This window comes from Puntigrus tetrazona, chromosome 1 (assembly GCF_018831695.1).
Source record: "Puntigrus tetrazona isolate hp1 chromosome 1, ASM1883169v1, whole genome shotgun sequence".
Taxonomy (NCBI): Eukaryota; Metazoa; Chordata; class Actinopteri; order Cypriniformes; family Cyprinidae; genus Puntigrus; species Puntigrus tetrazona.
The window spans coordinates 14554829-14582383 of record NC_056699.1 but is presented as its reverse complement, the minus strand read 5'-3'; the positions used below and the strand labels follow the sequence as shown (position 1 = coordinate 14582383).

General features: G+C 38.0%; 1 protein-coding gene across 1 annotated transcript; it reads left to right on the top strand.

The window, feature by feature from the left end:
- Positions 1–162: 162 nt before the first annotated feature.
- Positions 163–27513, top strand: dchs2 (dachsous cadherin-related 2). Its single transcript, XM_043257370.1, has 20 exons — positions 163–2078; positions 4736–4927; positions 5003–5234; positions 8429–8665; positions 11332–12360; positions 12561–12748; positions 13207–13303; positions 13428–13585; positions 14468–15308; positions 15631–15870; positions 18546–18680; positions 19073–19282; positions 19703–20557; positions 20728–20841; positions 21295–21506; positions 21727–21878; positions 22038–22168; positions 22294–22580; positions 22751–22892; positions 23062–27513. The coding sequence occupies exons 1-20, from the start codon at positions 345–347 to the stop codon at positions 25668–25670; spliced, it is 9795 nt and encodes a 3264-aa protein (XP_043113305.1). The 5' UTR covers positions 163–344; the 3' UTR covers positions 25671–27513.
- Positions 27514–27555: the final 42 nt, after the last annotated feature.

The window sequence follows — 27555 nt, the reverse complement described above, 5'->3', positions numbered from 1 at the left end:
GTATTGCACGATGCAACAAGGCATAATAAAATTTTATATAATACAATTGTAATTGTTTTTTTTCACCTGCTTGAAGATACTTCGCGTCACGTGACTCACCAGGCGCTCGTGCACAGCTCATACTGACATTTGCCGCGTTCAACTCTCACTCAGCAGGCGATGCTGTACACACACACACACACACACACACACACACAGCGGAGGGGCGATGGCTGTAAAGCTGTTAAGACAAGGAGCAACATTCGCCCCTGAAGAAACGCGCTCTGGAGAGTGAACTTCAGTCAGAGCACTTGTTTCCTTTTCGCAATGAATGCAACAAACGTCTAGCCTACTAATGTTTTCACATGAACATGGAGATTTACGCACAGACTTTACTTCAATTCCTCTTATTTGCGTTGTTTCGTGAGGACGGTTGCGCACAGGTGTTCAATCTCAGTCTCTCCATAGAGGAAGGTTTACCTGCGAAAACTATAGTCGGGGATATAAGAGCTGGACTGCCGGCGAAAAGCCAAAGTTCTGGATTCTTTATATCTGAGAGCAGAGACTCGGATGTGTTCAGAGACTTCGAGATCGACGCAGACACCGGGATCATCTCCACCGCCGTGGTCCTGGATCGGGAACGCACAAATAAGTACGAGTTCGCGGCCGCCACTTTAACAGGAGAAGTCAATAAAGTAGTCATCGAGGTGAAGGATGTGAATGATCACTCCCCTGCGTTCCCCGTAAAAACAGTGCATTTGAATGTGTCTGAACTGAGCCCTCCAGGAACCTGTTTTGAGTTGGAAGGAGCACGGGACCAGGATGAGGGTGATTACGGCATCCAGGGCTACAGGATCACAGATGGAGACGTGAGGAATCTTTTTAAAGTCGAGATCCGCAATAGTGGTATGTTCAGTTTTGACCTTATTCTGCGAGCAAGATTAGACAGAGAAATTACAAGCTTCTACAGTTTCACAGTGGAGGCGTTCGATGGTGGTTCACCACCCAAAACAGGCGAGCTGCAAGTGCATATCACAGTACTTGACGAAAATGACAACCAGCCTGTGTTCAATCAGACAGAGTACCACGCTGTTGTGTGGGAAAACACCCCGTTAATGACACCGGTCTGCCAGGTGTTCGCGACCGACCCGGATCTCGGCAGCAATGGCTGGGTCACCTATAAAATTAACCGCCGTCGAAGTGACCCGAACGAGTTTTTCGTCATTGATAGTTCATCGGGTATCATTAGCGTCAATAAATCTTTGGACTATGAAAACCAGTCATTTTTTGAGCTTGTTGTGACAGCATGGGATGCCGGGGTTCAGCCCGAATCCTCCAGCACATTTGTAAGTATTAAAGTCCTGGATGTCAATGACAACCGCCCGAATATTAGCATCCTTTTTCTTAATGAGGCCGGAGCACCTGAAGTATCCGAGGGGGCGAGACCGGGGGACTATGTTGCAAGAATTGCAGTTTCAGATCCAGATTTAGGAGATGTCAAGAAGATTGATGTGCACCTCCAAGGTGGGGATGGGATGTTCTCCCTCAAATCCACTGATGATTTTCTTTATGCTCTCTGCGTGGATGGCCCACTGGACCGAGAGGCGAAGGACGTGTATGAACTCACTGTGACAGCCAGAGATTTCGGTTCGCCTCCTCTGAGCAGCGAAACAACATTTCAGATTCGGGTCACAGATGTGAATGACAATCCACCTGTTTTTAACCAAAACACCTACAAGGAGAGCATTCCCGAGGACGTACGTGAGGGAACAGCTCTTTTCCAGGTCAAGGCCACAGACAGAGATCTTGGAGGAGATTCTGGAATCATCTACTCTATTATGCAGCCAGAGCAGGAGATGTTGTTGAGAATAGATGCAGCATCAGGTCTTATTACTACTGCTGCAGGCCTGGACCACGAGAGAGAGACAGAGCTAAGGTTCTTGGTGGTGGCTACAGATGATGGCTCTCCGTCTCTGTCCTCTACAGCCACCTTGACCATCCATGTGGTGGATGTCAATGACAATAAACCTATATTCAAACAACAATTCTATAATGTTACCGTCAAAGAGCACACGGTTGTTGGGACATGCATTTTACAGGTAAATATTATTACACTCCTTTTCATGAATTTGATAGAAAATAATATGCCACTGTTACTCTTGTCAAATACGTGCATGTTTTAGACTTTTAGGGAAACATGGCTTAGTCAGAAGTATTACATTTACAAGCCCTCATGTTATACCAAACCTGCATGATTTGCTTTCTTCTAAAAACACAAAAAGAAGACGTTTTGACCAATGTTGACTTGCATTGTAAGCTAAAAATGAATTGGTGTAGAAACAATTTTCAGTCAGAAATTGCTAGTAGATTTCACATTTAATTGCAAAGTAATTGCAAGTAAAACATGATATGCTGAAGTATATAGACTGAAACTGGAAAGGCTTGAGAGAGTGCAAATGATGAAAGGAATTTAATTTTCGAGTGAACAAAGAAGCAAAAATAAAAAATCACTGTAACACGGCCAAGACAGGTGTGAGGCAGGTTTTGTTTTTGGTAAGCGCTTTAACTAACTAGCTGTGCAGCTATTGTGGATAAAGCCTGTGCACGACAAATAAATCATTGTAGTGATCACAAGGTCAGAAGAAACACTCAATTACTATCACAACAACACACACACTCACTGACTCTCAAAACAGAGACGGTACTAAGACTTTTTGTTGAGACAAAGACAGCTATGTCGCAGAATAGCCACAACACACCGCTCACTGCTTTGCCTCCTTGTGTGTGAAACCGTCGCCTGGCACAAGTGTGCTCGGCATGACCAATCAATCTGTATTGGCAGTTTCAATATTGTATTGGAAACACTTTAGATGGTTGCTTATTTTTTCCTAGTTGCTTATTAGCATGCATATTAATATTAGCATATTGGCTGTTTATGATTACTTAATGTATACAGCGCATATAAATAAATGAACACATTTTAAACCCCTTTTCTTTTGCCTAATATTAATTGTCATTGTCATTCAAATGTAGCAAAAGCTTTTTTTATATATATACATTTATTAGGTCATTAGAGTCATGTGTCCTTTAGACGTAATTTCTGCCAAAAACTCATCACAGGAATAAATTACTTTTAAAATAAGTTATTTTAAATGATAGTAATATTACTTAGGTATAAAGGTATAAAATAATTGTAATTGTTGTATCAATGAACTGTATTAGCTAAATCAGATCAGTATTTGGTGTTCCCACCTTTTGCTTTACAAACAGTGCAACTATAGGTGCACGTTTTAATAAAGTTTTGGTGGCGGCAGGAGATCTTCAGTGGATTTAGGCTTTAGCCTCAATTGTTTCTGTCTCTTCATATAATCCCAGACTGACTTTGTGATGTTGAGGGATCTGGGTGCCGTGCCATCTGTTGTATGACTTCACGACCATGAACAATCTTGCCATCTTTTCAGAGGATATATTTTTATATATCTCTCTTGATCGTAGCCGCAATCAGCTCTGCGTGCAAAGAGTGTTTCTGGAATTTATGATCTCAGACAGTTGCTTTTAGACTTTGAACAGAGGTCCTAGTCTTCCACCCACTACTGGGCTCATAAATGTTAGTATGATATCTTTTTTTATGACAGAAAGGCTTAGATCGTATGGTGCTGCTGAAGATATGAAAGGTGGTAATAAGAATAAGTACCGCCGCTTAACATGCACCGCTTAACAATACCAAAAAACACATAATCATATCCCAGTGACTCAGCTACAGAAAATCTGATTTAGAAAAACGAATCAACATTTTCCACTGGAATTCATAGACTTAAAAAAAAGACATGTATTGGGTTTGCTGTTAATTAAGTTCTCTCAGTATATACTCAGATAAAGGAAATGTCTGATTTCAGAATGTCAGATTGCAAAAACATTACCACAAAGCTTAATGATTAATGGAAATGTGTTTTCTAAAAATACAAGAAATTCAGACCCATTCCCTTTTTAACACAAAAAGAAATCTGATTTATCTAACAGTTTTTATATAGTTTAGGATATTTTTATAATATTTTAGATATCTTTTTTTCCAACAGAAATCATTAAACTCAACTACTAAACATTTTAGCAAGTCGACGCAAATCAATTTGATTGATTTTAAACATTCTATTTCTATAATGTCAGTGGGCATACCCATTTAACATGTACAAATGAGATTCACCAAAATGTAAGATGGTTACGAGATCCAACAAACGCAGACGCAACATGTTCAATCAGCTAAGACAAGCGTTGACCAATGGCAACAGACGCCAATGCACTGATCCGATGGAAAACAGGTTTGCCGTATGTCTGCATCTGTTGGTGCCGTGTGAATTGTCTTAGGGTCATAAGGAAAACAAGGCTATTGTGTTTATAGTGTTGTTCATCGCCTGCAAATTACTCAAAAAGAACTCATAAGTCTGTTTTCCACACAAAAGGTTTTAGTGGTCTAAAAGAGTAAATCTGGAAACGTTAATGTGAGACAATTACCAAATGTTAATGCTCCTAATACACAAATGATTGATTACAGGCTCCTAGTTTTAGAAGAATGATGCAGTTCTTGTATAAACTGTGCAAGAATAATTACAGTATTGATGTTAAACAACGCCAAAAACATTGGTATGACCACAACATTGCATGGGATTATGAGTAATTCTTGCACTGGAGACTAAGGAAATTGTATCCGCTGCAGGTATAGATAAGATTGACTTTATTTATACATTTCCATCTGGTCCAGGTCGCTGCCACAGATGCTGATGACGCTGAGTTTGGATCAGTGCAGTACTCTCTTTATGATGGCTTCAGCAGCAAGGATGACCACCCTTACTTTCACATCGACTCTGTTACTGGGGAAATCTGCGTGTCTCAGGATATCGATCATGAAGCTGGCCTTGTGACCTTTGACCTGTCAGTTAAAGCTGAGGATCGGGTGAGTTTTGTTAATACTGGCAAATTGACTTTAAATGAAAAAAGAAGCTAGTAATTATGTTTTCTTCCTGAACAGGATGGGCTCAGTTCACAGACGTTTGTTCACATCAATGTGGAGGATGTGAATGATAACGCTCCTGTTTTTAGCCCTGAGAAATACGTCACGAGTGTGAGCATCCATGCCCAACCTGGCACTGAGCTACTCGGCGTCTTTGCTTCTGACCGGGATTCTGGGAACAATGGAAGAATCACCTATGAGCTTCTTCCGGGAGATTCTGCGTCTTTATTCACTGTGGACCAGTCAACAGGTAACATGCTGGGACTGAAAGCTGTTTCTACAGAACACAACGTTCACTTCTGAGAATCTTTTATTTACAATGAAATAGAAAGATCTAACTAAAATTTAACAAGTCAGATGTGTGCGATGCTATAGTCCATAGATAACTGCTATATTTTGTTTAGACAACATGTCTTTTCTCGACGGCCAGGCTGAGAGTCTTCTGTAACAGATACAGTAATTGCTTTTGTCACATCTTAGTAGGAGGCCTGTGGATTTACACAGCACCTTTCTAAACCCTGACTAAACATGAGTACAGACTGTGTGAAGTGGATGTCTGTGCTTTATATGATGTACTCAGTTATTAGAAAATGTGCCAATTGTTGCTAAGCATACCACATACAGTGGACTGAGTGGACTCATAAAATTTTGGCAAAATGTTTCATTTTTAATCTGAAATATAAGACCAATATGCAATGATGTTATGAGCAAGCCTATACTTTTCAATTTACAGCACATTGAAAATGGCATAGAGATAAAGATTATTTACTTTTCCCTAATTTATATTGTGTAATGGTCGATAATACGCTATATAAAGATGTCAAATATTAAAATCGCATTAGCAGTTTAGGAAATACAGATAACTGTTATGATTAAAATGATTTGTATGTTACTGTCAGTGTCCTTTACTGTTCACACACATAGAGCTCCTGCTGAGCTGTGTTGTTTGGTGTGACGCATTACAGTAATCAGATTACTCTGTAATGAAGTTGGAGGGCTGTGATTTATTTTTCCATAATCCCATTACAATCACTGTTCTGCTGTTAATTGTTACATATATATACCCCCCCTCTCTCCCTCCCTCTTTTTCCCTCTTTAATGCAGAAGTGGCAAAGATATATAAGCACACTTGTTCTGCTTTCATATACTACTGTATGCTCAAGCACTGTATAGTACTGCTCAAAAGCCAGAGTAAATATTCCTTTTGCATTGAGACATAAAGCGTAAAACATAAGATTTCATTAAGATGAAACTAATTCACTGCAATTAATCAAATTTCCCAGTGTCCCTTGTGACAGAGGACATTGTAGGAAAGAGAACTTATGGGGTCTACATGCAGTCACTTCTCCAGTATCCCTGCTTAGCATAATTGGTTTAGATTTTTGATGTGACTTTTTCTCTGAACCTACTACCTTTTTCCCACGACGGTCCTTCAGGACGTTGCTATATATATTGCTCTGAAAAAAATTCAGAAAATTGTCCCACTGTTTCTTTTGCTTTACTATTTATAGGTGTGTGTGTGTGTGTGTGTGTGTGTGTGTGAACATTTGAGCATTCATGTGCAAAATATGACCTCAGATAATGCAAAGAAATCAAAACAAGTTTATATTAATTTTTAAACCACACATTACTAGCCTTTTAACTTAGATTTCAGAAATCATTATTTGGTGGAATGACCCTTTTTTATAAATACAATTTAACTGCATTTATTTACAGAAAATTTCTTAATGTTTTCTAAACAAATTTCTTTCTATATATTTGTATTAACATAACAAGTTTTACAGCCGAGACATAAACTGAAGTTTCACAGGCACTTGATAAACAGGAATAATGAGCCCCTGAACAAAGGGACTGCTTTAAGTCCTACAGTGTATCTTTTCTCATGGACTGCTGCAGATTTGAGAGATGTTTCTCCACTCTTCTGCCAAGGCATTTGCAAGTTCTTGAACGTGTCTTACACATTGTTTGTCACCGCAAGGATGATCAGCTCTGTCTTAGGGGTCTTACAGAATGGGCATTGCATTTTTGTTGCTCTAGCCGCATTTTCCATCTTTATCCCTAGTATTTAATTATAAGTAAATCACTTTGAAAAGTAAAAAAAATATATATCTTAAAAGTAAACAGATTTGTACTTCTTAGATAGTAACTTCTTAAAGGGGACCCAGTACGCCACGTTTTACAAGAAACGTAAAATAAGTACCCGATGACCCCAGAATGTGTATGTGAAGTTTTAGCTCAAAATACCCCACAGATCATTTTTAGAGCTTGTTCAAATTGCCTCTTTTAGGGTGCATTGGAGAAGTTAATATTGCTTGTCTCCGAGTATTCATTTCTTTTTCTAAATTGAATTGCTGGACTACCATAATGCTGTTTTGGTATCAGACGTGTGACACTTACTTACCCTAAACATATAGGAGACTAATTTTATTTTATTTCTTGTTTATTAACATGCAGGAGCTAGGAAATTTGAAAACAAACGACCAAAGAAAAACACACATATTCTCTCTTTTGTTTGCATGTAGGTGATTACTCTTCTGTGTACCAGCGGGGGCACACATGGTTTACCACTTCTGCTTTAAATCAACAGATGCTAAGGATTTTAAGTTAAATCAAGGTGACAGAATCTAGCAGGCCCCCCACCATCTGTCAAAAGCTAGCCACAAACATATACACCATGTCACCATCAGCGATGGGATGTTTTCTCCTGTTAACTAGTGTTTAGGTTTGTTCTTAAAAGAACTAAAAAAAGATAGAGTAGTTTTTTAAGTAAAACAAAACAAAACAAAACATTATGGTCTTGTGCTTACCAAGTTATCTAGCAGTTAAAGAATATGTTTTTATTACACATTAAATCAAGATAGTGTCAAGATTATTAATTTCAGTACCCTTAAATTTCAGTCTGTAATCTGAAAATGTTGTGATTAATGGCCCATAAAAGCTTTGTTCATCTTTCAGAGCACAATTTAAAATATTTTGGATGACACAGAATGCGCTGTTTGTGTTCAAACCATAAAACCAACGCATAAATATAGAAAATGTATCCTCACGTTGCGGCTGACACAGATGATCATATGCATTTTACGTCCAGTCCGGATACTCTCGGCTATGGCACTGAAAAGTTATTATTTTTTTATATTCTTTACATACAAACTATTCTTGTAGCTCAGTATTGTTAGGTTTGAACCAGTGATTGGAAGATGAGTATTCTAATGATAGTATTCTAATGTCACAAGCCTCCCGGTTTTCATCAAAAATATCTTAAATTGTGTTCAGAGGGAGTTTTTATGGCTTTGGAAAGATGTGGGAATGATTAATGACACAATTTTCATTTTGGGGTGAAGTTACCCTTTAAACATTCTTTTTTAATTGATCAACTATACGGAAATAACACCTTGTACAAGTGCCCTTTGTGATGTTAATGTAGGTTTTGTGTGTGTTCCTCAGGTTCTCTCTACCTGAACGCTTCACTTTCCCAGCTGCGCAGCAGCAGTGTGAAGCTGTCCGTGTCTGCTCAGGATGGAGGAGGCACGTCTGCTCTTTATCCTGCCAACATCACAGTGAACATCTTGCAGAGTGACCAGCCCCCTGCCCTCTTCCAAAAAGCCCACTACACCTTTTCTATCTCTGAGGATGCACCTGTGGGCTCCTCTGTTGGTTTGGTTCAAGCTGTTACGCCTGCCAGTGAGTTGTCCTTGCTTTTTCTGAGAAAGGTTGTGGCTGACACTTTGTCCTGTCTGAGATTAGACTGAGTGAAACTGTGTACGGGTGTAGTTTATGTAAGAGCTGATTAAAACATCACCTTAATCCACAACTCCAGTCCATCAGCTACAGTCTTGTGAGGTGAAAAACAGCAAATCATCATAAAAATGATTCTGACTTCATATTATTGCTTCTGGCTAAAATACAAGTCTTCTAATTCATAAATGACTTTCTCCAGAGGAAAGTCATCTCTTCTGAATCAGGAGCGAAATATATACAGATCAGCACCATTTCACAAGTGAAGACAGTCTAAAACAGTAGCAAACAAACACTGGTATTTTGACCAGAGGCAACTGTTTACATTTAAAATGCCTTGATGATTTTTCTTTCAAACACAGTTAGCTTTTTATATGGCGATAGCACTTTTAGCATAGCTTAACGTATGTCATTGAATCCAATTAGACCAGAAGCTTCACGTTCAAAAACGACCAAAGAATGTTGATATTTTTCCTATTTAAAACTTGACTCTTCTATCAATCAATCAATCAATCAATTAATCATCTTTATTTATATAGCGTTTTTAACAACACAGGTTGCATCAAAGCACTGTACAGTATAAAGTAGAAGAATACAATGACAGGGATGTATAATGACGAGAGTGACCAATTTGTTATTAAATGCAGAGACGGTCTCTGTAATCAATTCGGCGATAATCACTAGAAGTTAAGTGTCCCCAACGAAGCAAGCCAGAGGCGACAGAGGCAAGGAACCAGAACCCCATCCATTCACATTAGTACACCACATAACTACTTCTGTAGTTTTATGGTGTACTAATACCGGTGGATAATGAAAAGTTGTGATTTTCTAGGCCGATATGAGTAGGAACTAGCCACAGCAGGCTCAGTGATACCAAGCAGCCCCTGAAAGCAACCAGACCCTCTTGTCTTACAAACTGGGGGCTATTTTCCACAGACATGGTGTGATATCACTGCATATATGCTGTATATAGATCTTGTTCATTGTTAGCTAATGTTAACTTATTAATGTTAACAAAAACAATCTAAAGTTTAAGTTTTGTAGAGATAATAGGCATAAAATGTTTACGAAATTGGATTAGATCATTTAAAAAATATATGTATTATTTAATAAAAATATGTTAGTTATTTTATCCAGTTTTAATAATAAATAAAATTGCGACACCAAATTAGTTGCAGTCCAAGGTGTCGAAATACATCCACCTTTTTTTACATTCTGCTTTTCCACTAGTACCTACTATTTCCAGTAATTGTTATCCCAGTGACTAATCCAGTTTGTGGGTCAGGGATGAGCTGATCAGAGGGTTAAATATCAGTCTATTTGGCAGGGTTGTTAAAATAGATAATGGGATTTGCTGCGGTCTGTTTCTCCTTGTCTACAATCAATTGTTTTTAGTGAACAGTATTTTATGCCCATTAAGGTATTAGGGTTAATCACACATTCTTAACATACTCAGCGATTCACTTCTACTTAGTTCGAGGTCATTTTAGATTGTATAATGGTATTTAATAAAATGCTTTTAATAAAACACTGGTAACTGTTAGGTTATAATTTGGGTTTGGAGTAAATATATGTGGGTTTGAATCATAAAATGAAGCGTGATATTGGTTTTGGGCTCACGCTCATGGATACGTGCACACACAAATGTTTTTAGAGTTCTACTTCAACAGTAGACAGTCAGTTAAGGTTAACGTTTAGATTAGCTGATTAACCCTCTCTTCGAGTCGAAGGAAGGTTCAGAAATTCTGTGTTGGAAAGGGGGGCAGGTCCCTTAATCTCTGGGGGCTTTGATTTTCTCCAGCCGTTTCAGAGCCTCAACTGTCAAACAATAAGATAATGGTAATACCACTTTTAATACTTATGTTAGGGGTAAGTATGTCATTAAGTTATGCATTTAAAAGCATATAGTCTGTCTGACATTTATTTATGTTAACAGTTAATAGGGTATGTATTAAAAAAAACATTCAGCTATTTCCTCTGTGAGATCATTTCATATAATTAAACTGCTGAAAATACATTAAAACTGTGAAGCAATAGCTTCAATTATAAAATACAATTATTTATTTTCGTTTTTGTGTTGCATGGAAAAATAAAAGAATACAGATTTGGGACAAAATGAGAAATGAATGGCATAAATTTAATTTTTCGGTAAACTATACCTTTAAAAGTAAAAGTACACATACAAAAACACTTTAGTTTAGGGACAAAATTTTACTAATAACTATAGTTGCATATTAGCATTCCTATTATTAACATGTTGGCTGTTTATTAGTACTTATAAATCATTTATTCTACATGACCATATTCTACGTCCCTAATCTTACCTGATACCTAACTTAAATGCACCATAAAATGAAGTAGGACCAAAATTCTGTAGGTTTTACATGAAGTTTCAATCAGGAAATACCAAGTAAATTTCAAAAATCGTTAATGCCAAGCAACACATTGACTAAAATGGAAAATATTGCAGTAGTAAGACTTAAATAGTGTTTAATTATAAAACATATTAAATTTTGTTTTATTAAAAAAAATAAATACAATTTTCTCTGCATATCTTATTTATTCATGTCCTATTAATGATATTTTGCTGTTTTTTTCCCTTGTGATTTTAGATTCTGTGGAGCTAGTCTCATACATGATATCCTCAGGTGACCCTCAGAGGCTTTTCTCAATTGGTTCCCAGTCGGGCATCATCTCCACTGACCAGCCCCTGGACCACGAGTCTCTCTCTTATGTCATTCTGAACATACAGTTCCACACGGGAACCCTTCCTATCTACAGCAGTGCTCAGGTCAATATCTCCATCACAGATGTCAACGACAACTTTCCTGAGTTCCAGAAGACCTCAGAACACATCACCATATCCCATAACACCCCTCCGGGTACGCCAATTTACATTGCACATGCCCACGACGCTGACAGCGGGCTTAATGGCAAAATTCACTATATGTTCCATCCCGAGAGCCACTTGTTTTCCATTCACCCACATTTTGGGACTCTCATGCTGAACGCCGACCTCTCAGGGGTTTCCAGCCGGAGGTACGAGCTCAACGTCATAGCGGAGGATGAGGGTCATCCTTCACTGAGCTCTACGTTACGTCTTGTGATAGAGATGGATTCCTTAGGCTCTGTGGAAGACACACTAGCCTTTGAAACTTTGGTTTATCAAGTGGAAATTGGAGAAAGCGCTCCAAGAGACACTAGAATGATTCAGATACGTGCTCATGGAACTACATCCCAGCATGGAGGCACCCCTGGCGAAGCGCCCCCTGTCATTGCTTACTCTCTTAAAGCCCTCTCTGGATTCCCACCATTCAGAATCCACCCAGAGACCGGATGGATGTTTGTATCTCAGAGTCTTGACTACGAAACTGAACCCGTGTACAGATTTAGTGTGTGTGCAAAGGCACAAAATGGCAAAACAGAGGCCACAGCAACGGTGGTTGTCACGGTTCAGGATGAGAATGACAATGCACCTGTGTTCAGTAGAGATGTGTACTTCTTCAGTTTGCAGGAGGGACCGTCTCCTCATGGGATGATTGGAACAGTAAAAGCTACAGACAGAGATTCACGTAACAATGGAGCATTGTCCTACATCCTGCTGTCTGAGGGAAAGTACTTTAGCATCAACCCCAGAACAGGTCAGAATTATGTTTCATACACTGCTGTGTCAAAAAGGAATAATAATCCATTAATAATCCATTAAAAATCTTATCAAAAATTGAGTCAAGGCTGAAAATCTTTTTTTGTTTTTTTTTACATTATGCAATTTGCAATTATTTCTGAAAATTAATAAATCCTGTAACAGGTCTACGTCTTCTTTCCCTTTCTGTGGCTGTAGGAGAGATCATAAACCTGGTGGCTTTGGATCGTGAGGAGCAGGCACAGCATGTTTTGAGGGTGATGGTCACAGATCAGGGTCGACCACGTCTAAACACCACCACTTCAGTTCACATCACTGTCACAGACGTCAACGATAACCCCCCACAGTTCACACACCTTCCTGCCGCTAAAGAGCTAAACGTACAGGTCATAATATTACTTTTTCTAGAATACACAAACAACACTAAATTGTATATTTAATCTAAATAAATGAACATGTTAATTATACAGTTCATGTACATTGAGCAGCGATGTTTTTCTGTAATTCTGAAAATACAATGTATTTATATTCTAAGGTATACTTACATGTTAAAAAGTCAAATAAGTTTTTTAAGAAATCAGTGCTTTTCTTCAGCAAACATGCATAAAATGCATCTAAAGTGATTTTGAATAAATTCTTGGGAAATTTATATTCAACAAAATTAGTTTAACGACTTTTCTTAACATTGCAAATTGATAAATTGCTTGATATTTCAGCATATTTTAGTGATTTCTAAAATCACTGATGACTGGAATAACGCCAATAAAAAAATCACACAAAAAACAATTACTTGGGATAACATCATCTACAGAATGCATATATAATTTGCTAAATGTTTGTGTAGGTGTGGGCAGGCATTCCCGTGAATTCTGTTGTAATCACTATGTTTGCTAAAGACCTGGATGCTGGAGAGAATGGAACTGTCATGTTCACAATGAAAGGTAAACTGATGGGGAAAGGACAATTTATTTTTAATTCATGGGTCATTTGTGTTTATATCCCCCTGTTGGAGGGAAAAATGTTGTGATTTAGTATGAGATGTCTAATGTTTCTTTATATTTTTAGATAACCAGCTGGGCCACTTTAGTATTGATAACCGTAATGGTGATGTCAGGGTGACATCACTGTTCTCCTCAAACCCACAGAAGCGCTACACCCTGAGAGTTGTTGCCACAGACAGTGGTCTTTTTCCTCTGGAGGAGACCGCAGTTGTTCACATACAGGTTAGTGGAGCTGGTACTGGCATAAAACAACTGTTGTTATGTTTGTATCAGCCATATTTATCATTTATGTGTGAAATTGTGTGTGTGTGTGTGTGAAATCCAGTCATTTCAATGAGAACTTAAAATAAATGGCAGCAAGGTTTTGTCAGATTCAGGTTTTCAAAATCAGATCAATAACAAGCCTCTTGTTTCGGCATAGGAGTGAACAGATTCGTAAATGAGAAACAAAACAAAATCCAACATGGATGAGATGCTCATTCTGCCGGTGTCTTCTCAGCCCGTTTTAAACTCAGTATAATAAAATACACCTCAGTATTATAAAATATTTTAAAAAGAAGGCTGTTTAGCTGTTTTTTAGAATATATATATATATATACTCATGCATATAAGAAAAAGAAAACAAGTAGATAGAATTACAAAAGAATAGAGAAAGCTAGTGTTGGAGAGTCGAGAGTTAGAGAGTGCTAGAGTTAGAGGGTCAAATAAAGATGGAATAGATGTGATTTAGCTGTTTCTTGAAGATGACTAAGGACTCAGATGCTAAACATGTGGTAATTTGCATTATTTAAAAGGATAAATAGAGGGTAAATGGACAAATAGAGTTATAAGGATTTCAGGAATAAGGTGTCAGGGAAAATAATACATGAGCAATAATCTTCAGAAAAAAGATATGCACTGAACTGGGACGTTTGGTGTACGTAGGTGCTAATTAAATGTATATTGTTAATTATAATTAATTATATATATTTTAATTGATATCTACAGATGTAGTGTTTATTAGTCCAAATAATGAGCAGTGCATGAAAAAACACCTTTAGACTAAGTCTTGCCATAAATATTTTAAGAATAATTAAACAAATGTATTTTTTTTTTTTATTCCAGGTTTATGCCTTAGACCAACAAATTGGAATCTCAAAGGATTTTCGGAGCCTCAGATACTTCGCTGTGCGGGAAGATGTAAAACTGGGAACTGTCATTGGATCACTTTGGATTTCTAATGCACCAGATAGGCAGTTACGATATTCTGTTGTCGAGGGTGATGGTAGTTTGCAGTTTGGCATCAAAAGCTCTAGTGGCGAGCTTTATGTGGCACAACATCTGGACTACGAAGTCACACAGCGCTACTTCCTGGTTGTACGAGCAGAAGCCCCTCCCACATATAATGTCACTGCATTTGTGGCGATCAGTGTAGTTGATGTCAATGACCACACCCCCTGGTTCCCTGGTAATGACAACTTGGTTGTGTTTGGTGTTTATGAGGATGTTACCAATGGAACAGCAGTCTATGTGTTTAATGCGCATGATGGTGATGGAAGTCTGCGTAACAGTGAGCTTTATTATTCTTTGACCTATGACCCCAACCCTGACGTAGAGGGACTGCCTTTACGCATCGACCCTCACACTGGAGTTGTCAAAACAAATGGACAGTTGGACCGTGAGCAAACCAAGAACATTGTGTTCAGAGTCACTGTCAGTGACATGGCAGAGGATCCTACTGACAGGAAACACGCATCGGTCATAGCTCAGCTGATTCTGGTGGATATCAATGACAATAGTCCTGTATTTATCTCCACTGAAAATGCTTGTGTCCCAGAGGACACAGAGGTGGGACTTCTGGTTCATCATGTGATGGCCAAAGATGAAGACGAAGGGAGTAACGGGCATGTCATTTACAGTGTAATTTCAGGCAATGAGAAGGGCTACTTTCACATGGAAAGCACAGGTAAGTGATTTATTATGGGATAGGTTTAGTCATATAAATTAATGTAGGTCGAGGATAAAATAGGTAAAGTCAACAGTTTCAGAAAAGTTTCAGAAATCTTACATGGTTTATTTACTATGTCTGACATAACCAATGTTGCACATACACAGAAAATAGTAAAATGACACCCTATTTGTCTCTGGAAAAACATGACAAACGTGGATATATATATATATATATATATATATATATATATATATATATATATATATATATATATATATATATATCTATCTTAGATAGTTGGATGGATAGATAGATAATATCTCTCTCTATCTTGCAGGTCATCTGTACCTGAATTCTTCCCTGGATTATGAATCCCAGAATGTCCATATCCTCACTATCCAGGCCAGAGACAGCGGCGTCCCCTCTTTGTCCACCACTCAGACACTCACAGTGAAGATTTTGGATGTCAATGATAATCCTCCTGTGATCCAGCAGCACATTTACAACACCACCGTCATGGAGAACAGAGAACCCGGAGAGATCGTTGTCACGGTCACTGCAGCTGACCTGGATTCAGGTAAGACCATGAGACCTTTACAATAGTGAAGCACATAAATAAATAGCCAATGAAACACCATTTGATATTCAAACTGTTGCAAAAACCACCACAAGATGGCAGTATGGATACTCAGCTTTCATCTGCTGCTGCCATAAGCAGACACAACACCATACAAAGCTTTCAGCTTCCTTCACGCTTTTTTCTATTAGGTTACTTATCATTATCATAGTATTTGCATCATGTCCAAAATATTCATCATGCTGTCTCAAAAGTTTTTTAAAAGTAAAAAAAAATATGTATATTTTTAAATATTGAATAAATCTTCATTTCTTTTTTGACTAAACTGTGTGTTCACATAGCCTGCCTCTCCTTTGCCTTATTGTTTTTTTATTCAGCGTTTAGCTTTTGAAATAACCACTTTTATGAATGTGAGTATACACAGTTTGTAAAGTTTGATTTGAATAGTACTGATCTATAGTTTTTTTACTCTGATAAAACAGTCATTTATTATTTCGTGTTACAACTTTCTGTAACAGAAGCAGGTCTCCATGTAGCTTCGAGTGTGCACAACACTTCAACATGACTAACGTAAGGTAGTTTCTTTCATTTGTCCATCAGGGTTTCAGTCTGGAAGTCCAGATGGCCTTGGTCATCAGACTTAACATTTATTTAGTTAGCAGCCTGCTGTTAAAAACGTACATTCACCTGAATTGTTTCGACAAACTTGATTGCTAACATAAATCAACGGCACTTTATGTTCTTTTTCGCACGTCGTGTGTTATTCTGTGCGTCTTGTACCTAGTCCAAATATTCACAAATCTACCAGGCCCTTTTAAAATACCTCAGCCCCAATATCAGTGTCTGCCTGTCTCTGCTTTCTGACGTTATTCTAGAACAGCAGTCAGGCCTCCTGCAGGATATTTGAAATTGTGTGTGATGATTCACTAACTCAAGCCATCTGTGCTAATAAAGGCCGGTTATTTTTTCTCCCAGAATTCACTCCTTTCAGGAGTGTGGTCTATGGTTTTTCTTTGATTTTATCTTCCATTACGTTAAACCTCACAAAACCCCATGAAACCGCTGTGCCAAATGTTCATCAGATGAAGATTGATATTGTTAGTAATTGATTCGACTGTCTCTTGCTGTTGCATTAATGCAGTTTGATTTTAGTATACTCATTAGGTTGATATATGACGTTTGTGGCCGCTGGACATAAGTTTCCATTTGACTTTGTGTGTGCCATCATGCGGATCAGGGACCTGACACTCATTTTTGCCCTATTTATTCATTTAATTAAAAATACATTACAAACGCAATACACTCAGCATTTTTTTTTTATTTAAAACGTCAATATTGTTTGCCAGCACAAAAAAATGGGTGTAACTGATATCATAAGAAAAAAAAAGTCTCATTAAAACAATGACATATTTAATGAAAAAGGGAAACATAATTATATATTAGAGAGACATGTTTCTTTCATGTAGCTGTATAACAGGCAATTAATGTAAACAGCAATTCATAATTGTTTGACACTCTGCAAAAGCATCCTCGTAAGTTTCATAGCCCTTGCAGAATATGCAAAATGCGTGTAACTTTAGCTGAAAGCAAGGATCATAAAAATTGAATGTTATATTTATTTAGTACTGCCGTCAGTAAGCTATTTCACTTAACAAATATTTACATATAATCCACAAGACAATTACTGAATTTATTCAAATTGCCTCATTAAAAACAATTAAATAAGTTGTTTGTGAAGCCCTTGTTTGTTAAAAAGTTAAACTACCTACTGTTCTTCAGAAAAATCTTTGGTTTCCCAGTATCTTCTGCATATTTGAAGCCTTTCCAGTAATGACTGTATGATATTAAAGAACAATTAAGGGACACAACTGCAAACTTTTGAACAGGATAAGGGGTATATTTTTCTTATTTTGTCTTTTCGTTTAGCACTGTCCTTTAGCAGCTAATACTAAAGACATATAAATACTATTTAGTTTAAGTTAAACAAAAACTTTTGAAATCTAATCAAATGTTAGAAAAAAGCATGGATTTTGTAATCTGTCTTGAAATGCATTTTAAAAGCATGATAGTCAATAGAATCAAAGTTAAGTAGGTGGAATGTCTCCAAAAAGTGTTGCCAAGAAAGGTTTTTGAAAACAATATGAAACCTGAATGTCTGAATGAGTGTCGTGTGGAAGCAGACTGTGTGTGTCTGATTATAAATCTGTGTTTTTGTCTGACAGTGTGCTTGTTTAAGTGTGTGTGTGTGTGTTTGTTTTTACACTTCTGCTCTATAATTTCCTCAAATCCAAAACCTCCACCAATGTGTTGGTTTTACGCCGGACCAGCTCTTTTATCCCATTTCCCCCCTACTTTTCCTTTGTGTTTTCTTGGCGCTGCTGTTAATAGTAATAGGATTTTTTTTTCGTTCTGTTTTCAATTAAGAGATCAGATAAGAAAAAGCACTTTGCCAGACAAGATGGTAAACAGACCTCATTCAGCTGTCAAACACTCATCATTTGTTGGCACCCTAAACACAGAAGTGAAGGAAATCACATAAAAAAATATTACTAGTAAACTGGTACTGATATGATACAATACTAAGACCGTGATGTCATGCACTCATAATCATAAACTTCTTTTAGACAAAAAAACAATCAGATCTGATGACCTGTGAATCTATATATTTCCCACAGGGCCGAATTCTGCTGTTAGCTACAGTTTGTTACCTGGTCCCGGATATGAGCTCTTTACAATAAACTCCCACACCGGTGAGATCAGAACCTCTACTCGGCTAGACAGAGAGATCCAGTCTAGTTTTACTCTCAGAGGTGAGATCTTACATCCTCCCACACTCTTATACCTTTATCTACTTACTCAGCTCACGCATCTCTCCAGAAAACAAGTACCAAAATCATACAGACTACTATTTACTTCCATGTTTTGAATGCCAGTTTTTTTTATCTGTTCATTATTTGTTTTCCTGTTTAACCAGTGCATTATATGCTGTATTAATATTGTTTGTAGAAATAGAATTGGTTGGCAGAAAGCTATATGCATGGTAAATGAATGAATGGGGACATGTTTAGTTTCAGTTCACTTTGATAAACCTGTTGAGCCAATTTGTTTTTGGGGTTTTTTCGAAATTGCTGTAATTGCATGCTCATTCCAAAATCTTAACATAACACTGTCACCTCCTCGTGTGTTTTTGGCTGCTTTACAGTTCAGGCAGAGGACAGTGGCACTCCGTCTCTGTCCAGCACTGCCACGGTCCTGTGCTCGGTCCTGGATGATAACGATAACACTCCAGAATTTTCTCAGCCTGCCTTGAACATAGTAATTCCAGAGAACTTGTCACCAGGAGTCATTCATATCTTCCAGGCCTCAGACATTGATAATGGATTGAATGGGACTATTCAATACTCCATAGAAGGCAAGCTATTTCATTTGGCCTCTAATTTAAAACATGTATGCATTTGGGTTTAAAAATAATTATTAATTATGTCACTATAATGGTTTGTTGAACCACTTCTAATGCCTGCTTGAAATATTTGAATTTTAGTGTCCAAATCAGTATTAGCAACATAAAGTGCAAACAACATTTATACTGTTGGTAAAAAGGTTGATACGTTTTTTAATGGTTTTATAATAATTTACTTACGTATCAAGGCTACAGGAAAAGCAGTATATTGTAAAATATTATTAAAATTGAAAATAAAATTTGTAATGCTAAATCATTTGTAATGATAAAAAAAAAATCTCTCTGACCCAAACTGTTGAAAAGTAGTGACTATACAAAAATCTACACTTTCCTAAGGTGATGTTTTATATCTCTTTTTCCATCTACTGTTAGAAGATGAAGAGTGTTTCAGCATTGACGCTGATACTGGAGCAATCAGCACCACGAGAATCCTGGACAGAGAGGAGAGATCCAACTACTCGCTCGTCATCACTGCATCTGACCGTGGCCATCCACCGCTGAGCTCCACTGCGCTGCTGCACGTCACCCTCTCAGATGAAAATGATAACAGCCCCTCGTTCACTCGGAAAAGCTATCGTTCCAGCATTAGCGAGGGGCTCCCTGCAGGTTCAGAGATCCTGCATCTGATAGCATGGGATCCCGACGAGGGGCCCAATGGTGTAGTGACCTTCTCCTTGGAGGAGGAAAATTCTGGAAACTTTTATGTTGATGGCTCTACTGGCGTGATAAGGCTCACAAAGCCGCTGGATCGTGAAACTCGTTCCCAGCATGTTTTCCGTGCTGTAGCTACTGACGGCTGCAGCCAGGGTCCGCGCAGCTCAGTCGCTACTGTTACAATACAAGTGGAAGATATTAACGACAATCCACCCGCATGTATTAACAAGACCATGCGGGTGTCAGTGTCTTCCATGACCACACGTCTCGGTCGACCCATCATTACGGCTACAGCCCAGGATCCGGATCAGGGAGACAACGGAACAGTAGTTTTTAGCTTAACAGAAGAAGATGAGATGTTTCAGGTTAATAAGTATGGAGCTGTGAGCTTGAAAGCCCCCCTGAGTAATGAGGTGTTTGGGACAAAGCTGCTCCGTATACAGGCCATGGATCTAGGTAGACCTTCCCTCACCTCTAGCTGCCTTGTAGTCATTCAGCTTAATGATGAAGAGCCACGGTTAAAATTTACTGAAGACCTCTATGAAGTCTTCATACCAGAGAACAGCAAGACAGGTAAATTGTAGCTCTCAGATTTGAGATATTTTTCACCTTTGAGAGGTTTCTCTTGACATTTTACAATTGATTTGCTTAGTTGTCAAATTAAAGCCTTGTATTTCTGAGAAGGTCGGTATTTGTGGATGCTAGACTGACTGTGTATGTGTATGCCACTTCTTATTTATAAGGTTCTTGGGTGGCAAATATTGTTGCTCATGACCAGACAGCAGATGAAGGAACAATCAAGTACAGTATTTTCAGTGGTAATGAAAATGATGCCTTCACTATTGACCAAATTACAGGTGAGCACAAAAAAGTGTTATTTAAAAAAAATTCCTATTTTATCACCATAATTTTGCATATAATATGCCCAGATATGCCCCTGTCAACAAAAATGATTATTAATAATGTAACATATTAGTAATCCTTTTAGTGATTGTATTTATTATTATTATTCATATTATTATTATTAGCGTTGGTGGTATGATGATATAGCAATACATTATATATACTTTTATGAATAATAAGAGAAATACGAATAACAATTGCCATTTAACAAATAATTGAATATATCTTATTTTAGCCATTTTGTTGACAATAGAATAAAAAATCAGGCATCCTTTATTTTTTTAGGCATTTAGTATTGAAAAAAGGAAATGTAACAGTTGTTTGTAGAAGAATCAACAGTATCGTACTGCTTTGTAGTAGGAAGGGCATTGTCAAGCCTTTTATTTTCTAAATATTCTCTTTGACAGGTGATATCACAGTTAGGGAGCAGAGACTGGTGGACTTTGAGGTACAGCATAAAATTCACCTAGTGGTTCTGGCTGAAAACAGACTCCAAACAGCCTACGCGAGGGTGGCCATCACTCTACAGGACGTCAATGACAATGCACCAGTGTTCAAGCAAAGCTACTATAAAACAGCTGTATGGGAGGGACAAATTCATAACACCTATGTCATGCAGGTAATAATCTTGCGCTTTTGTTTCAAAATGCCATGATTGTTATGGTAATTACTTTTTATGGAATTACTTTTTATATAAAACTGGCTTACACTTTATATAACTTCAGAATCATATAAGTGGTTACTGTGAATAAAGTTGAATAAAGGTTTGTTTGATCATTAGTTAAACCAAAATGATTTTCATCTTGCATACTAGTTTCAAATTAACTTTAATTTTTTAGGTGTTAGCAACTGATTCTGACAGTGGTGTGAATGGGCAGATCAGCTACATCATTGTGGATGGGAACCACAATAATGCATTTGTGATCGATTCTGTTCGTGGGATTCTTGCCACCAATGCTGTCTTGGACAGAGAAATTGTCTCATCCTACAAGTATGGCACACTTCTTGGCTTCTTCTTCGCTTGATTTTATATGGAAATGGTCTATTGGAAATTGATTAATCAATCATGGATGCACTTTAGGCATCATCATTCCATTTTCTGGTTGCTCAACAGCCTAGCAATTTCTATTTTTATTTCATATTAATACAGGTTAATTCTTAAGGCAGAGGACATGGGAAGTCCTCCCCTTACAGGCACCTGCACTGTCCGTGTCCAGGTTGTGGATGTGAATGACAATAGCCCTACGATTCCATCCATGGAACCAGTGACCATTGCAGAAAGTAAGTACGCCCACCATTTTGTTCTGCTACAATGCCAGCATTGTGACACTTTTCTTATTTAATTGATTAAGTTTCAAAATGTTGAAGAACAACATTAAATGTGTTGTTCCTTTTCATCTGCACAGATCTTCCTGTTGGCTACATCGTCACCAAAGTGACTGCAAATGATGTAGACCTTAGCCCTTCTGCAACATATAGATTCATAGAGAAGAATCAGACCAGCAGATGTTTTGCAATTGACCAGTACTCAGGAGTAATTACCACAACTAAAAGCCTTGACTATGAAGATCAAGCTGTCTATATATTGAGAGTGGAAGCATCAGACTCTGTTCATCAAACTGAGGCTGAAATCTCAGTCAAGGTTTTGGATGTCAATGATAACCCTCCAGTCTTCTCTCAGGAGTCATACCAGGTTAATATTTATTATATTAAACTATTGTAAGGGGCATTGATTACTTTGTGTATGTTTATCTTGCAATAATGACCAACTGGTTTTGCATTATATAATTATGCATATTAGTATTGTTAGATACTATCATGCTCTTTTTATAGCATTGACCATATTTTGCTACACACATCCAGGTTGCATTGCCAGAGCGGACATTAGCAGATTCGTATGTTGTATCTGTATCAGCAACTGATAAAGATTCTGGCCAAAATGGAAGAATTTCTTATAGGCTTCTTTCCTCCCCTGCAAGAGGGTTCTACATTGATCCTGAAAATGGTAATTTTCTACAAAAATTATTTGCTCACAAAATACAGTGGTACAAGGCATTTTAACTCACTAGATAACAGAAATAGTATAAATAGTAGTATTTAGTATGTCTTGATGTAAAAATAAAACAGTTATTTGTATAAAATAAGAATTAATGTGAATTTTATACCGCCTACAGGTTCAGTGTTTACCAACAAGCCTCTGAACTATGTTTCAAATGGAAACATGTTACGGTTACTGGTGGAAGCACGTGACAGTGGTGACCCAAACCTATTTAGTGTCACTTCTGTGGACATAGAGGTGGTGGACTTTAATGATAATGCCCCGTTCTTTACTCAGAACTCATACGAGGTGAGTGTTCCTGAGGATGCATCTATTGGAAGCACTCTCCTCACTCTCTTTGCAGAAGACAAGGATTACTCAAATAAAAACACCCATTTGGAGTATGCAATCGTAGGTGGAAATGATGAGAGGAGGTTCTGTCTTGAAGTTGTTAGCGTTCAAGGTGAAGCCCAAAGCCAAACTGTTGGCCAGTTAGTGCTCTGTGATACTCTGAACCGCGAATCCACAGATACTTACTCGTTAACTGTGACTGTAACAGACAGGGGAACCCCTCCTCTGAACAGCTCAACTGTAGTATCAGTCAAAGTCCTTGATATTAATGACAATGCACCTGTTTTTAGTAGCCAAGAATACCATGCACAGGTCACTGAGAACAGCCCCTTAGGTACAGCCCTTATCTATGTTTTTGCCTATGATCCTGATCTAGGAGAAAATGGAACCGTAACGTACAACATCATCTCAGGCAACAGCAGGGGTCTGATCAGAGTGGACTCTGCAACAGGCATTCTTGAAGTTAATAGTACACTGGACTATGAAGAGGATAGCAAATTTACCCTAACAGTTCAAGCATCAGATGGTAACCCAATAGACAACAAGATATCTTTTGCCATTGTTCACATATTGGTACTGGATGAGAATGACCATTCCCCATTCTTCATGTTTCCCACCCACAACTGCTCTGTGCCTGAAAACTTGCCAGCTTTTACCCATGTGTGCACGGTACATGCTATTGATGAAGATGCAGGAACCTTCGGACTTCTTACTTATTCCATTTTAGCCCCCTGTTTCGTAGATTATGACAGTAGCAACCCAGAGAAGAAAGAAGCCTTTGGTATTGATCCTCTTACTGGAGACATCCATACAAAACAGACTTTTGACTATGAAGGAGAGAGTGAATTCTGCTTTGTGGTAGAGGCACGTGACAAAGGAGATCAAGTGGCAACTTTGCGAGTGCGAATCGAAATTGAAGGCATTGATGAGTTCAGCCCCATATTCACACAGAATGTGTATCATTTCTCTTTGCCAAACAATGTAAAGGTTGGCCAAAGTATTGGCCAGCTGATGGCTATGGATCATGACGGTGGTCTGGATGGCTTGGTGGAGTACTCTTTAGTCAGCCCATCCCCTTTTTTCAGTGTCAACAAAACAACTGGCTACCTATATATCTCAAACTCCGTGTATCAGAAAAGAAACCCCATCTCAAATGAGACGACCGAGGACTTGATTGTTCTAGCAAGCAGCCCCAAACTAGACTCCAAGACATCAATCTGCCATGTAGTTGTGAACATATCCAGTTCAGCAAAGGCTCTGACAAGTGTTGATCTCAGTGTCCACGCTGCCAGTCTCACAGTGTCATTGATAGTGTTCCTCCTACTTTTAATAAGCTTTATTTACATTGTTCTAAGGTACAGGTTCAAAGAGAAATCTGTAAAGAAAGCAACATCCTTATCTGCTAACCTCAACCATGAGTCTGACTCTTTAGGAACAACAGGTAAGAACCTTCACTGCAGTATCAGCGGTATTAACCTCCAGGATTTACAAGAACCATTGGACATGTGGCAAAGAATGGATATCCCAAACCCTTCAAGAAACTCAAACTCCAAAACCTCGAGTGGAAGAGGATCTACAGAGGAAGAGACTACTGAAGATCAAGAGATTAAAATGATCAACAAGTTTGCATGTTTTAAACAGCTCAGCTCTGTCACAGCACAACAGGCATCAAGAGTCTCAGACTCAGGGATTCCTGGGGACTCAGACCAGCTCTCCTTTCACTCAATAGATGAAGACCCATCTTCCAGTAGTAATATAGGTATAGTCCAAATAGTGGACATGCCCAGTTCTGAAAGTCTCCATAATTTCAAGGATGAAGGAGGGGGCGAGGGAATGCTCCCTCAGGTGGTCAATATGAAGGAAGTGGAGGAAGTCATGAGAAGGTGTATGTCTATGTCTGATGACCAAGGTTCAGTTGAGGGCTCACTCACCAATCTGATTTCATCTGAGGAACAGCTACATGGAAGCTACAGTTGGGACTACTTTCTCAACTGGCAGCCACGCTTCCAATCTTTGGCTTCTGTTTTTACAGACATTGGGATGCTTCCAGATGAAGGAATGAGGGCCAAAGGTGTGGAACCAGAGTCTCAGAGTCTTCTACGCCCACCTCCTCTCATCACAGCAGTTGCCCAGCCAGGAATACGTGCAGTGCCTCCCAGAATGCCCTATAGAAGATCACCACTGGTCAGATTGCCCACATACAACAACACTCACACTAGAAACACCGAGTTGACCCATTCAGCAATGACTCCTAGTTTCTCCCCCTCTCTGTCTGTACTTACCGTTAGGACACCTAGTACCTCTCCGGTGGTCTCAGAAACAGGTTTGGGATGCTACACAAAAATTGCAACACTGCCAAGAGACATCTTGGATGAAGCAGAGATTCAAGTCTAATTTTGTATTTAAAATATTTTTGTTTTTTCCAAAACAACTGTAAAAATGCTCACTATTTTAAATTACAATGTGTTTTTGTGTTTTGTGTTGGGGGTTTGTTGTATAAATCAAGATGACTGTAAATACTTTATTTTTGATAAATAATGCTAATAACCAAAGTTATAATCATAATACAACACACAAACATTTGTATATTTTAGGTTTTTATTTTGTTTTATTTTATGTCTTTTTTTTTTGTTTGTTTGATAGTTTTTTGCTAATTCACTAAATTAGATGTTGTTCTCTTTATCTCGTTTTAAATTTGCCAAACATTTGCAGAATCCTGAATTGTGGAGACTAGGAAACAGAATGTTATGCAAGGATCTCTCTAAGTACACTGATAACGTATGTGTGTGTTTATATGTTATCTATGAAGAGTTCAGATGCAAAAGCCTAGTGTTTGACATTTTTTTCCTTAAAATTCCATGTCTTTCTTTCTACAAAATATAGGCTTCTATGTAAGTGCTGGCACTTCTGAATGGGTTGAGGCTGGGATTTAGCTGTGTGTGGAGAGCATTCACTCAGTATCTTTATCTGCACTGAAACTCTTCATATATATGTGTGTGTGTGTGTGTGTGTGTGTGTGTGTGTGTGTGTGTACTAAAAGCACCCAATAAGATCAATACCCATAAGATTATGTTACAATGCACCAATGTATTAACCCAGAAAATGTCCTCAGTAATCATAATTTGTCTTTGTTCTTGCATTATCAGTATGTTAAAACATTGAGCGAGTTAGTGAATGTACAGAAAAGGCCTTAAGCAAAGTATGAACCTCAACATCAAGACTCTTCAAGCCAGCATCTCAAGCTGACCAAAATATTGTGGCCAAATATTTTGTTTATGCGTTCCTTTGAAGAAGTGGAACCAAGGTTTTGTTGGAACGAAGAGACAGATTTTTTTCCCAATAGCTGAGTTGTTAAATGTGGCCACCTGTTTGCCAATTCGAAGTTCCAGAACCATGACAAGGGTCTCCAAAACCACGAGTGAGGTAGCAGCTATGGCTTAGCCAGTTTAACAACTCCTATAATCCAAACTCAGTAAAAGCCTATGACCACATTTCCCACAAATCACCCCACCCCCCACCTCTTACCATCATGTTAACTTACGTGTGTGATGTACTATACTTTACTTCAGTGGCTTTAAGCAATCAGTCTTCTGTCCTTATCAGATCTGTACATTAACAATAATGAACAGCTAACAACAAAGTAACCATGCTGTCATAATATGTTTGGAATATGTTCAATTACTGTTATTTATTTTGATTTGCTTGGTTTGCAGGTCCTTCTTTGTCTTTGTGTGTGTGTGTGTGTGTTCATGGAGCACATCAATAAATGATTTATCATGCAAGAGAAAAATATTATCACTTTCTTGCGCGTTTTAGCAATTGTGTTGAAAGACAGGAAATAAACTTTACTGAAAAAACTTGAGATCTATTTTAGGATGCTACATAGTGCTTAATGTTGCGTCCAAACAAACAAAAAAAACTATGACGCAATACTCTTAAACATGTGCAGATGTTCTCCAAGGTGGACACCATGGATAATTTTCGGTCTTGAACAGACTTGAGAAACAAGTTCAAACATACAGAAGCATCAAAACAAACCATCTGCTAATGCTTCCTATTTCATTTTCCCACAATCCATAATTAGCATTATGCACTACTTCTGAATCTTCTATATTTCTTTTCTTGTTTATTTCTGTGCTTAATATATTGACTAAAAATAATCAAATATTGCTTTTAATAACCAGTATTGTCCCAAAATATTGTGTGATTCTAGAAATGTGTATTTTTTATTAAAATAATAATAAATAAAAGGCCATGGGCAGTGCAGTCTAGATCTTAA